Source organism: Apaloderma vittatum, unplaced genomic scaffold, assembly GCF_000703405.1.
Source record: "Apaloderma vittatum isolate BGI_N311 unplaced genomic scaffold, ASM70340v1 scaffold11269, whole genome shotgun sequence".
In the NCBI taxonomy this organism is placed as follows: Eukaryota; Metazoa; Chordata; class Aves; order Trogoniformes; family Trogonidae; genus Apaloderma; species Apaloderma vittatum.
Genome location: NW_009733624.1, coordinates 1302 through 15863, shown reverse-complemented (window position 1 = coordinate 15863; position 14562 = coordinate 1302). Strand labels below are relative to the sequence as shown.

Sequence of the window (14562 nt, the reverse complement as noted above, 5' to 3'; positions counted from 1 at the left end):
GTGTCCTGGCTTGAGCTAAACAGAACCAGTTCTGTTCAGTGATTTTACTTTCCAGTTCAGTCTCTTCTGAGAGGCTGCACTTTCTGAAGTCAACAGCGTGGTTTTGCAGACAGTGTCCGCTTCTAGAAGTGGTAACGCCTAATCTTTGTAGTCACTACCAAGGGCTGGGATGCAGAAAGGCCCTTGCTTATATTTGCTCCTATAGTCACCAAGGTCACTGATAAATCTTGTATGCCACGCTGGGGTGCTGTGAAATAAAAAGGATGGCAAGGAAGTAAAAAGTTGCACCTTTGGGAAGGAGTGTTCAGGACAGGTGACCCCAAACTGACCAACCAAGTGTTGCATTCTATAATTCCATTCTCATGGGTTCACTGTGTCCCACCAAAGTACTTCGGCCTCACACTCCCTCGCTCTCTGAAATTCTGCAGTACTTTAACCCACCTGGTTTCAAGTGAGCTACTTCTGAATTTAAGCAAATGAAAAGAATCAGATTTTCTTTGTGCCAGCAAGCCTCTCGAAGGATTTACTGTCCTGTAAACAACCCCTCTATTCTCTCTTTACCTTGCAGGTAACAACAAGAATATTCTGTGGAGAATTCAAACACAGAAGAAACTTACCAGGCAAATCACTGAAATAAATGTAAGGCTTACCTTGCTCTGTAAACATGCAATCCATTAGTACATTAATTTCCCATTAGACAAATGAATGACATAGGATATGGCATACTATGGAAGACGAACTGCATATCAGATGCAGTAAAACTCTAATCATAATTAAAATAGTCAAGTAAATATTATGTGAGCCAGAATCAAGCTACACTATGGCAGCTCTTCGCTATGCTGCTAGGTTTGAACTACAGTGCACATGCCAGGGCTTAATGCCTGCATTAAAGTTACCCTGGTTACTAAGGACTCCAATCACCTGAAATTTGTTCTCTCTGCTGTGGGGAACCGTATGTTTATTAGAATTTAGTTTGCATAAAATGACCCAGAATACAGACACAGACACCCGAAGCAGTGTATTTAAAATTAAAACTACAAAAAAAACAAACCAGGAAAGAAAAAAAGCTCATGATCCATGTCTTTAACATCAGGAATGTGACAAGGAACTCAGTAACCAGAGATGCAGCAAAACTGTCATGATATTGATAATAAAGAAATACTTACCACAGCATGATGATAAATCACAAATATTGCTAACTGTGCTGAGGCAAACAGCACATACACATGAACAAAATATAATGACATGGTTTAGCATCATCATTTTTCTAAAGTGGCATAGTCATTTGGAAGGACAATTGGAACCATGTATAGTTCTGTTACATGAACTAAAAGATAACCATCAACTGAGCCTGCTCTTCTGCAAGATTCACTGCACTCTGGATATACGAACAGAATTAGACAAGTCTTTGGGGTATATCAGGTCAATCAAAACAGTCAACAGATATAAGCAGTCTTGGGAAGAGTTGACAGAACTAAAAGCCAGGCCAGGCCTGCTGCTTAGCTTACAAAAAGTACACAGCCCTTAAAGAAAGTATGGTCACTGGTATCAAGAGAGGCCCAGGTGACTGTTTTTAAGCATTTTGTGAACTACAGATAGAACTGATAAAAGGATGGAGATTCAGGCAAAGTGCACGTTAAGTAATCTGGAGGACACACATGTTACGTGCTTGGATTTTTCTTAACTTCTTCATCCCAATCAAAATCTAATGCAGCATCATCTAGCTCTGCTATTGAGAAGAGAGGTTTCTGTGTGGTCACACAGGCTTTACTAGCATTTCCCAACACAAAAGTCTTCCTTCTGCAAGGATTGCTCACGCGCACTTTCACCAACGGGCTGTGACCTTCCTTGTTAGTGTCAATGTTAACAGTAGGTGAGGTTTCCAGTTTTGACTCGGGACGTGATGCAAAGGAGAACGTCGCCAGTTTGGCTAACGTGCTGGAGCGCACCTTTCCTGTGCTTGGGCCACCAAGCTTCTCCCCTCCTTCACTCTTCTTTTCAGTGGGTGGAGAGGACACAGCATCAAAACTGACATCAGAGCGTATCATTGCACTTCCTCCGACCTCTCTCCCTAAGGCCTGACTCTGTTGCTCTTCTCTCCCTTTATTATCAGTTGATCGTTTTTCCAAACTACTTTTTCCTAAACGATTCAATGTCATCTTGCGTTTCTCAGGGGGGCAGCATTCTTCTGGCAGCTGCTTTCCCTGGGGCTGTTCTCCAGGCTTAAAAATAGTTTCGCTCTGAAAAAGAGAACGGTCTTCGTTTTTCTTCTCTGAAGCATGATCAAGTTTTGTCCTTGCTCTGAAAGAAAACTTAGCTAGTTTAGCTGCTGGAGCACTTTCACTGTCAAGGATTTCTGGCTCATGGGTACTCACTACCTTTGTTTCCTTCACCACTTGATCTTTACTTCGTTTTCTCATTGAAATGGTTGCAGTTTTTGCTGCTACAGATATGCTGTTCTCTGCTTCCCCTAGAACAGAATCTGCATCACTTGAAAGATCTGACAGGTCAGGTGCAGGTAACATGGACAGAAGGGCATTTGTCTTGGGGTCCTGCGTACTTGTAAAGAATTCACGTGATTTCTCCGTGTGCAGTCTCTGCCAGCTTTTAGAAACCCGCTGCATAATAACTGAATCCTGCACACCGGCGCTTGGCAATGCTGGGTCTTGAATATTTGCTTCTGAAGAAAACCGGTTGTGTTCGTCAGTCCTTTTCCTGCTTATGCTGAAAACTTTGTCCTGTTCCAAAAGAACATGCAGATTCCCAGTTACTGCTGACTCTCTCATTCTGCTTCCTTTCCTTGGTGTTGAAGCGCTTCTTTCTTCAGAACAGGATGTTTTACGCAGGGTTTTTGAAGCCAAGTTATTTGGAGATATCTTGGGGGCTGGAGACTCTTTTTCAAAAGTTTCCTCAGCATCAGTGTTGCTCTCTTCCAGGCTGTCAAACCATGCCAGGCTGCCATTGTCACCTCTCTTACTACATGTAATCAAGTGGTTTGTATTTTTGTTATCACTGTGTGCTGGGCTGCACAAAGGTTCTAGGTGTGTATCCCCTTCAGGCAAAGAAGGCTGTGGCCTGGAATTAGTCTCTTGTTGATCTGAAGGTTCTGACTGGGACAAGTGCTTTGACTGCCCAAACGTATCCCTGTTCAAGCACGCTGTAGTAGTACTGAAATTCGTCTCTTCAGGCTGCAGCTGGCATGAATTTTCCTTTTGCAATCTATGGAATGAAAAACAAAAATAAAATAGTAATTTATTTTTCATTTTTTTTCCCTCTGTTACATCACTGCCACTTAATATGTATGAATGGTGAAAAGCTACAAATAATGTAGGTCACAGAAGTGCATTGTTAAGTTTGACATATAGCTTCGAAAGCTGGTGTTGCAGTCTGTGATCTTTCAGCTTTTTATACGGTAAGAATTTAGTGTCTGCAATAGAACACAGGAAGATGGACAGAGAAAGCAGCCACCTAAACTTCCATTTCCTTGGGAAACCAAATAAGAAAAAAACAAATACCGACAAAGAGCTTTGCACTACTTACAGCCATTGCTAGAGCCCATTAGGGATTGAATAGTCTGCAAATGTATCTTCTAGAAGAGGGTCCCCATTAGATACGATCCCGTGTGAGGCAAAGCCTCAAACGCATTGTGTTATCGGAATGGAAAAACTAGGTATTACTTGGAATAGTGGTTGCTGGTTATTTTCTCTCACAATCACTATAGATTCAACATGCCAAAAACACCGCAATAGACTGAAAGTATCTCAGACCACTCAGAAAACTTAATTATCATTGTCTGTGGCTATCAACATTCTCAGGGCCCTCCAAAACAACAGAGGTGCTAAAATGAGGGCTCCCTCCATTCTACAATTTTGATGGGAAGTGGCAGAAATTATCTGACTCGTCAAGACGGGCTGAAAGATAAATGCTTGTTTTACTGAAATAAAGTTTAGGAAGTATGGATAGGACAGGTCCTCAAATAAAGAATAGATTGTTTTAAAGAGGACATTCATTTAGTACTCTCTAAGCTGCTTAAGAGGGCAAAGAAGAAATCAGCTTAATTTGCAGCACAGGGGATTCAGTAGGATATCTGGAAAACCTTTATAAGCATTAGGATAGAGCAATAATGGAAGGGACTATCCAACCGCAATGAAAATCTTCATTAGGCAGCCTCCGGAGCAGATAACAAAGGCCCCTGCAGGAAAGTCAAACACAGACCTGATCCCTTCTTTGTATTTGATCTCCCGTGCCATCCTACATTTCTATGATCCTGAATGAACACCTCTGTTTTAAAACTACTTTTTCCTTGTCTGTTGGAGATACCCCACTTTTATCTGCTTTTATTGCCTCTGTGAATATTTAAGATGTTCTTACTACGAGTTACAAAATAAGTCTGAAAAAATACTTAAAAGAAAAAGTGTATTGTACCAGCTATTTCCACTAGCTTGGTAACGTTAATCTTTAATCTTCCTTTAACAGTACATAAGTATGAGTTTCCTTAGAGCCTAATCTACCATCAAGAAACAAATGTTATTTTTCTTCCATTTTATTTCCTTCCAATCCTCATGCTTTCCTTTCAGCCTAGGTATGCTAAAAGCTTTCTATTAACAACAGCAAACAGACGTTCCAAAGATTACAACAGTGAGATGAAAACTAGAGAAGAAACGGTGAAAACTCCAGTATGTAAAAAAAGAAAAAAGTGCAAAAGAACAGAACTTTGATTCTGGCTTATATTTTCCCTTAAAGGAAGGGAAGGATCCAACACAAACGAAGGCTTAAAAAATATGAAGTGGGTCTTCTGTATTTTACCAAGCAAGTAACAAAAGGTTATATAAAATTATTTGTCCAGCTACAGAATCTGGCATTTTGACCTTAAGAAGCTCTGCTGAAACTTCTCTGAGAATAGAAGTGATAGGAGTTCAGAACTGATTAAAGTGTTCTTAAATTCTCTGTAAATTCCATAACCCAGAGGGAGAAATGATACTGTGATGATCTCAGAGTGCTACCTTAAAACAATCTCCCTGCTTATCCATGTCCCCCAAAGAATAAGTTCCTTTCCAATGTTTCCAGTTTTTAGACACTCTCTAGATATTATTGCCTTTTCCATTACTGTATTATTTTGTTACTTTGCATATAATAACCTGTCAAGTCTTCGCAGCTCTTTGCGCAGGAGGTCTTGCAGCTCCAGTCGCTCCAATATGAGTTGGCACTGTGTTCGGTACTGCGCCATTGGATTTTCTGGAAATGAGGTGTGTAAGGCATTGATGCCTCCGAGAAGCGCACCCCCCTATGTCACCAAGGAGTTGAAAAACAGAGAGGAAGCTATCTTTATTATTCAGCAATAAATGTAAACAGCAGAGACCATTTTATACAAAATTCCCCCTTAGATATTTTAAAGCTTAAGGCAGCAAAGACTTACACAAAGAACCCTATCAGGTCTGCACACCCAGGTAAAGTCATTCATGCACATAAAGCAATTATATGATGAAGCCTGTAGTTTACTCCTAATGGTTTATTTTTACTTACACAAAAAATGGGAATTCTACCTGAGGCTTGAGAACATTAAAATGGAAATTACAATGAAAGAAGTTTTCCAAATACCTTGTAAAAATCCTGCCAATGTGAGCAACTTTTGTAACTGACTGCTACAAGTTTTCATTAGCTTTGACTACTTATTTAAATGGAAAGACCTGGGTATTAAGGCTTGTCAACACAAGGTAAATTGACCAGCAGAAATATTTCTCAATAGCTCTTTAAGAGTAACTACCTTTTCAGGAATAATTCCAGGGAGCAAGTGATTTTAATCTCGGACAATTTTGCTGCACCTTGTGAAAATGAAGTAGTTTTTATTTGGAACAGAGCACCTGCACAAAGCAACCTGTTCCACATATAATCTAGAATAGCTCTGTAGTCGATTGCTCTTTGCAAAAAGAGCCCCACACCACAAATCCTCTATTTTGCCAGAGATTAACTAGTATTTACCACTCCTGTCTAATCTATAAAGCTCCAAACAACTAACGAACAAGATGTATATCAAGTGCCATGAGAGCAATAGCAAAAGTCAACAGAATCTCTAGAACCACGTTGCTATGGTATCACACAGACCACACGGTCATTTATCACAATTTTGGTTCTCCTATTCTGAAATTTTAAAATTTTGCATTAAAATAAATTACATTTTAAAAGCATCATTCTGGTGGCTAATTAAAGACTTCTAAAACTACGTCGTGCTATAACTAAGGCTGTTCGTGCAAGCATTAATGCATCCCAGTGAAGTATCTTTCAGGTTTTTGATCGTGTATCACTTCAGGAACATGACGGATTCATTCCTCAAGGAAGCACAAGTCTGCAGTCACAGAAAAGGTTGTTGCAAAACCTCTCTGCCCTATTTGGCAGGTTTAGAGTTAAGGAGGCAGGGACTGTGGAAAGGAAAGGCCAGCCTTTTGGTTAGGACAGTTAAAAACAGACGAGGAGAATGAGATTCTGCCTCTGACCCTAAGTTCCACTTCTCGTGGTTCCGAAGGAGCCAGGTAAGCAAAGCTTTTGAAAGGCAAGCCCTCTGTAAATGGGCTGCTGGTGTGGTGGGTGCACAGAAGGAAACCGGAGTCAACAGGAAACACACTCAACACTCCAAGTGCTACTTCTCTGAAACTGGGGCCCTAACCATCTCTCATGGGATACACTCCAGTGGACAATTTCTTCTCGAATGTGCGTAATTCAGCTCCAGATCACAGGACAGGAGTAGCACCATTTCATCACTTCGGAAAGACTGCATGAAGATAAATGAACTGATATTTCTGAAATACTATATACACTGGAGATGGATTCCACAGAAAAACCCATGAAGAAATTGAGACTTCTACCTTTAGAACAGCAGGTGATAAACAAAGTATTGAGCAAAACACTGACAAAGGTTAGTTGCTTTCAGCCTGAGTACTGCCAATGCATGACCTAAGGACCCAATAGAAAAAAAAAGGAATACATGATCATATGTCTTGAGCTATATGCTTAAGGGGTACCATTATATTTTGCCCTCACTGACCTAGTACTTTACTTGGCCATCACAATGAGCTTCTTCTCAATGTTTTTTTCTGTGTGTGAAATTCTAAGAGTGATGGGACTGAATTTAAGTATCTGTGAAGTTTCATTCCTGTGCTGGTGCCTACATCTGAGGTACCTGCCCCTGGGAGACTGTGAGATGCTTTCACTAGAGGAAGGCAGCCATATGACGAACCCACATGCTGTGGAACTGAGGGCAGAGGATCTAGAACAGAGAGAGAAAAAAGAAAGCATTACAGGGAAAGCTAGCAGAAAGGAAGGGTCTAAAAGTGCCTAAGGATGGGGAGGCCAAATGTAAATGGGAACTAAAAGGAGAGGGATTGGAAAGGGAATAAAACAAGGATGAAAACATGACCAGGAGAAGGAGGGAGATAATATTAACAAAGAGGAAATGAGGCAAAGAAAATATCAGACCAGAGGGGATTAGAATATGCTCGCAAAGACAAAGAAGGAAAAAAACACAACTAGGGTGAATTAGAGGACAAAACAAATAACCCAAACAAACTAGGCTAGTGATGAAAATGTGATGGTCCTCCTTCCCAAAAGGGCTCACAAGAAATAGTCGAACACTGACTGTGAACTTTGGCTTTATATGGGTAAGAATATGACTTTTTGTAGAAGCTGCAAAGGTAGCGCTGAAGACTGCTGAATGGAAAGGTGTTGCCCAGTCCTTCTAGAATGACACTAGTACTCACCCACTTACAACCTCATTCTACAGACCGACAATCAGGCAGGAAACACGGGGTTTATCTATACATAAAGTTGTTGAGTGGGGTTTGAGGGCAGGACTATATAAATATGAAAAAGTGACCTCACAGTTACAAAAGTTCTTTCACATTTATTTGTGCTGACGAGGTAGAGAGATACATAGATGACACTGCCCACTCGTTATTATTATATATATACAATCCACTTTTTGATCTGTCATGAAAAAATTAGTATTTCATATTTCTTACATCCAAAACTATATGGAGTGGAAACCACTGTCCCATCGAATTCCCATCTAGTTAATTAAATGTTTAATTACAGTTAATGAACACTTATGTGACATCTTCTGCCGTTTCAACACATTAGTGCAGCTTCTTATTTTAACTTAGGTGCAGTGCTGTCACTGAAAAGCTGAGCTCTTCAAAACAGTGCAAGATGAATTGCAGCAGAGAGCGAAATAATCTTTTGCTACTTAATAAGGTCAGGCCCTGTAGTATTTTTAAGACAAATTCCATTTGCAACACTGCACAGCAGATTCTCCACAGCATAAACTGCAATTAATCTCTCAACCATCACTGAAAGAACAAGGGAGATCACTGGTGCCTACCTGCCACATGTGACTTTGGGCATCTACCCTGAAAAGCTTTATTTCCAAATAAGGAGCGTATCTACTCCTGCAAAGGTTTTTAAGATCCGTTTCGCTAATGGGTGCTACGTAAAATTGTTTAATTTGAATATATTCATAACAACCTATACAGAAACCTAGGAAATGCCATTTTGGATCAGACCAGTCATCTGAGCAGTGGGATACACCATCTCTGACAGAGCCAAACCCAAATATTTCAGCTGTGCTAGAAACTTCCATGCATTAAACTCTGGATAATCTGCTTATGGTAATTTTTTATTTCTACTCCAGAACCTGAAGATTTGTTTCCCTTAAAAATACTCCACCTGAAGTAATAGCATCTATATTATTTTCCACGTTTCCATTTAAAAAAAAGCCTCTATCGGATTCACATTCCTTTTATTAATTCTAAATGGGTTGCTTTTTCTTAATATCCAACATCTTAATAACGTTAAACTAAAATCTAGCCTTCCATATCTTTTCAATGCCTTTTATATAGAAATATTACACAAATCCACGTGATAAATGGAATGCACAATTTTCAGTACAACCACAGTTTTGGACTTTCAAGGTTTCTCAGAGTAAAATTAGTCTTCTGAAAGTTCTGAGTTTTAGTATCCCCACCGACATATTTTAAAATGATCTAGTGGCAAAATAATGTGTAGGTCTTGGCAACTGTTCAAAACTTGCTCCAAAAAAATAACTTGATTCTCTCATACCTAGTTAATGAGGAAGAGATAAGATCATGGAATAAAAACCCATCAGAGGCTATTGAACACGGTGATATAGACACAATTCCTGTCTCAAAAGCTCTTTAAAATGTAGATTACCAGAAGTCAATAGTAGGCCAAAACTTCACTTAGACTGCAAAGTCTATGAAAAAAAACGTATCAGGCCTTTATCATCATTCCAGATTTTTTAAGTATAATCTCCGTTTTAGGATTTTATTAATCAAGATGGACTGAAAATTACTTGTCAAGGTCTCTGATGAGCTACTTTCCATGAGTCCATGAAACCTTCTCCAGAGAGGCAACGGGAACTGGCACGTATCCCTTCAGTGCGCTACCGCAGCAACGGCAACGTCTGTGAGAAACTTTACCTGCATAGAAGACTCCATCACCGATACCACAGTTACAGCATCTTCCAAAGTCACAGTGTCCCTAAACATCAACCGGGCATGAGCTATCAAGAAAAAACCAAACCAGGCATTGAAAGGAAGCATTGCCAAAGTCAAAAAGCAATTTTTTGTACTAGAAGGGACAGGACATTTCTTCAAAATTCTTCAGCTCCTCAAACGTTGGTGTATGGGCCTAACTTGAACATTAATAAAATCTTTTTGATTTTTGATGGGAATTGAAAGGCTTAGTTTTACTAGTGAAGAATGTAATGTGACTTCCAGATTATGGTTACAGTGACAGTTTGAATAAAGTTGCTTAAAATGCTAGAGTGAAAAAATATGAAGTGTTTGATACCACAACAAAGACTGTGATATGAAATAGCTCTATCTATATAGGTACATTTCATGCCCACGAGGTAAAAGGTTAAGCCTAATTTTCATCAAAGACCAGAAAAGATTTTATTTCCCCTAACGGGTCTGTGTCATATATTTAGTATTATTTAAAATGCTTTTGTCTACAACAGCTTTATTTTTTCATGCCTCCCTTTCTTAAGTCAGCAAAACAAAACTGTTTTTTGTAAATGGATATAATGCAAATAATTTACTACATGAAGCTCTCCTCCTAATTGGCTATGGAAGCACGTTTCTTACACAGCAAGAGAAATCCAAATTAATACCATCTATATAATAATTTCAGAGAACAAAATGGTACTGAAAGCCCCAATAATCTGAACACATAAGAATGAAAGAAACACTGAATGTGAAAAAAATATGTGGAGCCCTAAAACTTAGGAATGTCTTGTAGTTAAATAATTTTTCCCCCAAAAGGGAGAACAAAAGATAAACCATCTCATGAAGGAAGGACTACACTGCTAAGTGGCATATAATAGCATAAAGACCATTTATAACTGTTATACAAAAGTACAGTACATTCTTTTTAAGTCATCCTGAAAATATTTGATATGCCATTCTGTAAACCAAAATCATATTAAGACAGAGACGTACTTCTTCCTCTGGTTTTGTTCTTATAAATGAAATATCATTTAAACTCATGAGTTGGGAATGTTAAAGTCATATTGCAAAATACAGACTTGATTACTGGTACTTAGGGAAACAAAAATGTGTTCCTTTTGATGTTATATTAATGTTAGGATAGAAACAAATACTTGACACCTTTTCTCAGGTTAAGTAGGATGGCAACTCAAGACTCAAAGTAAATCTTGAGATTGCTGTTCATAAAGACACATAACTTTTGAGATTTTTCTCTCAAATGTGCTTTCTTCCAGTGGATTTAGTTTTTCTTATAGGTGTAGAGAATGGAAAAATTAAAACTGGTTTTGATAATCTCAATGTGATGCCCCTTCCCACATTCAGAATCTCCAATCCCAAGTCTCTTTAGATCAGAAAGCTTACTAACACAATACAAGAATCACCTACCTCTACCTCCCTGGAGAAGCTGCTACTCTGCTTACTGGCTATAATTATATGCCGGATCTATTCATTTTATAAAGGTTAATTGTCAGCCTAAAAAGAAAATTGCCACGGCCTTACCTTCTGCAAGGCGTATCAAACTCTCTAATAAGCGAATGGTAGTCCGGGCAGCGTTTCTGCAGTCACTCTGGCGCTGCATTTGATAGTAGCGTACGAGGATCAGGTGGCTCTCATCAGACAGTTTGGGCTGTATGCTTTTTATAAGGCAGAAGTAGGTTTTCATCTTTTCCATGCTCCAGAGCTTTTCTGATTTGCTTGGGCAACCTGCGTTACAACTGCGTGGTCAGTAAATGTATAGAACAGACGCCAAGCTCTTTCCCAAAAACTCCTGTTAAACAGACGGGTGACCATAAAAGACACGTTACTGTCTTTTGGGGGCATACTGGCTTGTCTGCGCACCAGACCCCAAGGACTTGGTCAAATTCCAGTGTGGCATTTTACACACCATCCAATCCCTCCTCTATCAAAATCCACAGTAAAGCTTCCAGTAATTTCACCAGAACGGCTGTCAAGACTCACTGCCCAGCAGATGGTTCAGTCAGCAGTAAGTGCTTTAGTGGTCCTTAAAATGTTGCATGAATGCATGTACCTCCTCCAGCTGGTTTACCCACTTTGTAGAAGCCAAAAAGCAACCTGCTGTATTCTGAACACTTTTTGCAGGGAAAGATTTTGGGAAGGGAAGGAAGCTAGCTGAAGAAGTTTGCTTTAACCACTTCTGCCCCAATGGGGATCCAAGCCCTGTTCCTCAAGTGGATGGAGAAAGGGCTGGTTAAAATCAAAGCACGCTGCCTGCCCTAACTCCAGAGCACAGAGCTCCATCTAGGGAACACTCACGTTCATTCTTTGAGCCCTGCAGCAGGCACAGCTTAGATCTGTTCGATCTCAATTCAGTGTCCCATGAACAGCAGGTACAGCTGTGCACAGGATCTGCAGTGTAAAGGTGCAGGATGGAAACTATCCACTTCCTGAGCAGCCTGGGCCAAAAATCTCTTGTAAATGATCATAGATTAAAAGTACAGGGTTCTCAACACATCTCCATTAATTAATTACCGATCCCTATCTTATTCCTACTGGGAAAAAAACCCAAAAAATATACTGAAGGAAACTACCATAGCAAAATTGTAAGCACGGATTAATATGGAAGACTCAAGAATAAAAAATTAAAAGTAGGGAAAATAAAAAAAAATAAATTCCAAAATATCCACCTTATAATTTAAAACCACTACTCTTACCTTTATTTTGCAAGATGAAGGATGAAATGATGCGGTCCCATTCCTCATTCTTTGTATCTAACAATACTAAGATCAGGTCAAATCTGCTCAACAGGGGACTGCCAAGAGCTATGTTGACAGACACAGACTCATTCGGGTCATAATGGCCTTTTGGATTTGTTGCTGCCAAGATAGTCGTCCTTGTATTAAGCTTGCACACCAAGCTAGAGAAAAGTACGGTGAACATTATGGTTGAATTAAATTGGGTATGGGAAATCATTTCAAGAGTTGAAAATTAGCACATTTTTATATCATAAAGAGTGCATCTTACCTTAGAAGACCATAAGAGCTAAACAATATACACAATTCTTGTATTAATTTATATTGTACACACACAGCATTTCTCAGTAAGGCAAGAGCAACTAGACAGAAAGACAGTGACCAGGATACTAGAAGTAACTAAGCAATATTGCCATGAGTAATCTCTGTACACAGCTACGTCCTTAAACGGTGAAAACCAAAATCACTTTTCAGAAATATTAATTTGCTGATTTATATGGCATATAAACACTTGTTCATCATGGAAAGTAACATTTTAGCTGAGTTCACATTTTAAGAAAGCCAAATAAAATGTAGTATAAATGTATGCTTTACTCCTGCGTGTGAACATGGTATAAATATGAACCCAACCAATTGGTAGCCATTACCAACTGCTTCTCCAGGGAAATGGCCATTTTCTTCTCATAACCATGCTACCCTGGCACGTGTTTTTAGATATGAGGAGAGATTATTTTTGTTCTAGTAGTCCAAATATAATATTTTCAGTTAAGGCAGCAGCAGCAGAATTCTAACTTTGGTTTGTCACTGAGCTATTTCTAGTCAGCTCCTGAGTAATTGCTGCCTCACGTCCAAAGTTCTTCAGCAACTGAGAGAAAGGACCACAGATCATCTCTTTGCTTCTATCAGAATAAACCTTAAATTAACAAAGTGCTTAGTCTGTCTGTGCTAGGTTACTATTCAAAAAATCCTCATTCTATGTAGTCCTTAAAAGTAAGCAACTGAGACCGTACGTGCAAGTCAGCAAAATGTGGTTTGGGGTCTACAACACCCAACCAGCTTCAACAAGGAACCCAGCTAAAACATGTCACTGTATTGCTGAGTAGAGAGGACCTCAGTGATTCCCAATATTTGCCCTCGGCTGCATTACTGCCAAAGGCTACTCATCTCCCAGGTGAAAGCAACATTAGTTGTCCACCGTCGGCCAAAGAGGGTAAAGAGGGTTTCAGTGGAGAATTTTGAATAAAGAAAGGACATGATGAGTTACAGAAGCCAAGAAGATGTGACTGGAGCAAGCGCTGAGTTGAAGGCGACAAGGAAGAATGTGGAAAAGGTGACGCCTTTTGAGCAGCAGAGATCTCAGCAATATCAGCCAGGAAATTATTTGGGCCTGGACTGGAGCTGCATATGACTGACAGAGTAGGATGTAAGTGGCACGGGGGCAGAAATAGCAGATGTGAACACATGCTACTTTGAAAAAAATAACTTAAAGTAAGCAGGAGTTTACGCCATGTCCAATATATAAAATCTAGCAGCCTTGAAAATCCTTATTGGGTTTTTTTTTTTGGTTACCATGCAGTATTACTGCATTTTGGAGAAATGAAGTCCTGCTTGCTGAGTTCCAACAAAAACTTCACAAAGTTCCTCATTTCACATATGATTATTATGACCACTCGCAGCAACAGACAAGAAGAAGAACACCAAGTTCTTCTTCTAGGAAAGTGCCCTGGTCTATACTGGTAGATTGAAAACCCAGCAGTGCAGGGGGAATGCATTTATTCTGATCACCTTCAACCTCTGGTGCTGTGCATTGTCCTTTGAAATGTTGATTTGTCCAGTTTATGAATATCGCTGAGAACAAAATTATTAAGTACAACATAGGAAACATATTTAATCAGCGTGACAAACCTCCCTCCATCTTCTAAGCACAAGAGAAACACCTTTGGTTGTTTTATCACATGTTAGCATGCCGCTTACCCTGCCTTTGCAACACTGATGGTTTGCTGCTCCATTGCTTCATGGATGCTGGTCCTGTCATGTTCTTTGATACTATTGAATTCATCAATGCAACAGAGGCCTCCATCTGCAAGCACCAGTGCTCCAGCTTCCAAGTTCCACTCCCCAAAGTCCTTTACAGCAGTCACAGTCAAACCTGAAGAACCAATTACTACAGTCAGTCTTTTCCTTAAAATGCAGGAGAGCACTTGAGTGAAAGAAACGGATGCAGCTTGTGCCATGGAGAGAAGCCAAAGCAGCAGGTTAGCTCCACGACATGCTTCTACCTTGTAATTCATTTT

At 39.6% G+C, this 14562-nt stretch overlaps 1 protein-coding gene across 1 annotated transcript; it reads right to left on the bottom strand.

The window, feature by feature from the left end:
* Positions 1-1661: 1661 nt before the first annotated feature.
* Positions 1662-14449, bottom strand: LOC104278874 (DNA helicase MCM9-like; the record flags this gene model as incomplete). The annotated part of the gene is made up of 6 exons (XM_009875987.1): positions 1662-3219; positions 5139-5284; positions 9489-9571; positions 11058-11261; positions 12230-12432; positions 14243-14449. Coding segments are annotated over 6 exons (2401 nt in total), but the record flags the coding sequence as incomplete, so codon positions are not given.
* Between the last annotated feature and the right edge of the window lie 113 nt (positions 14450-14562).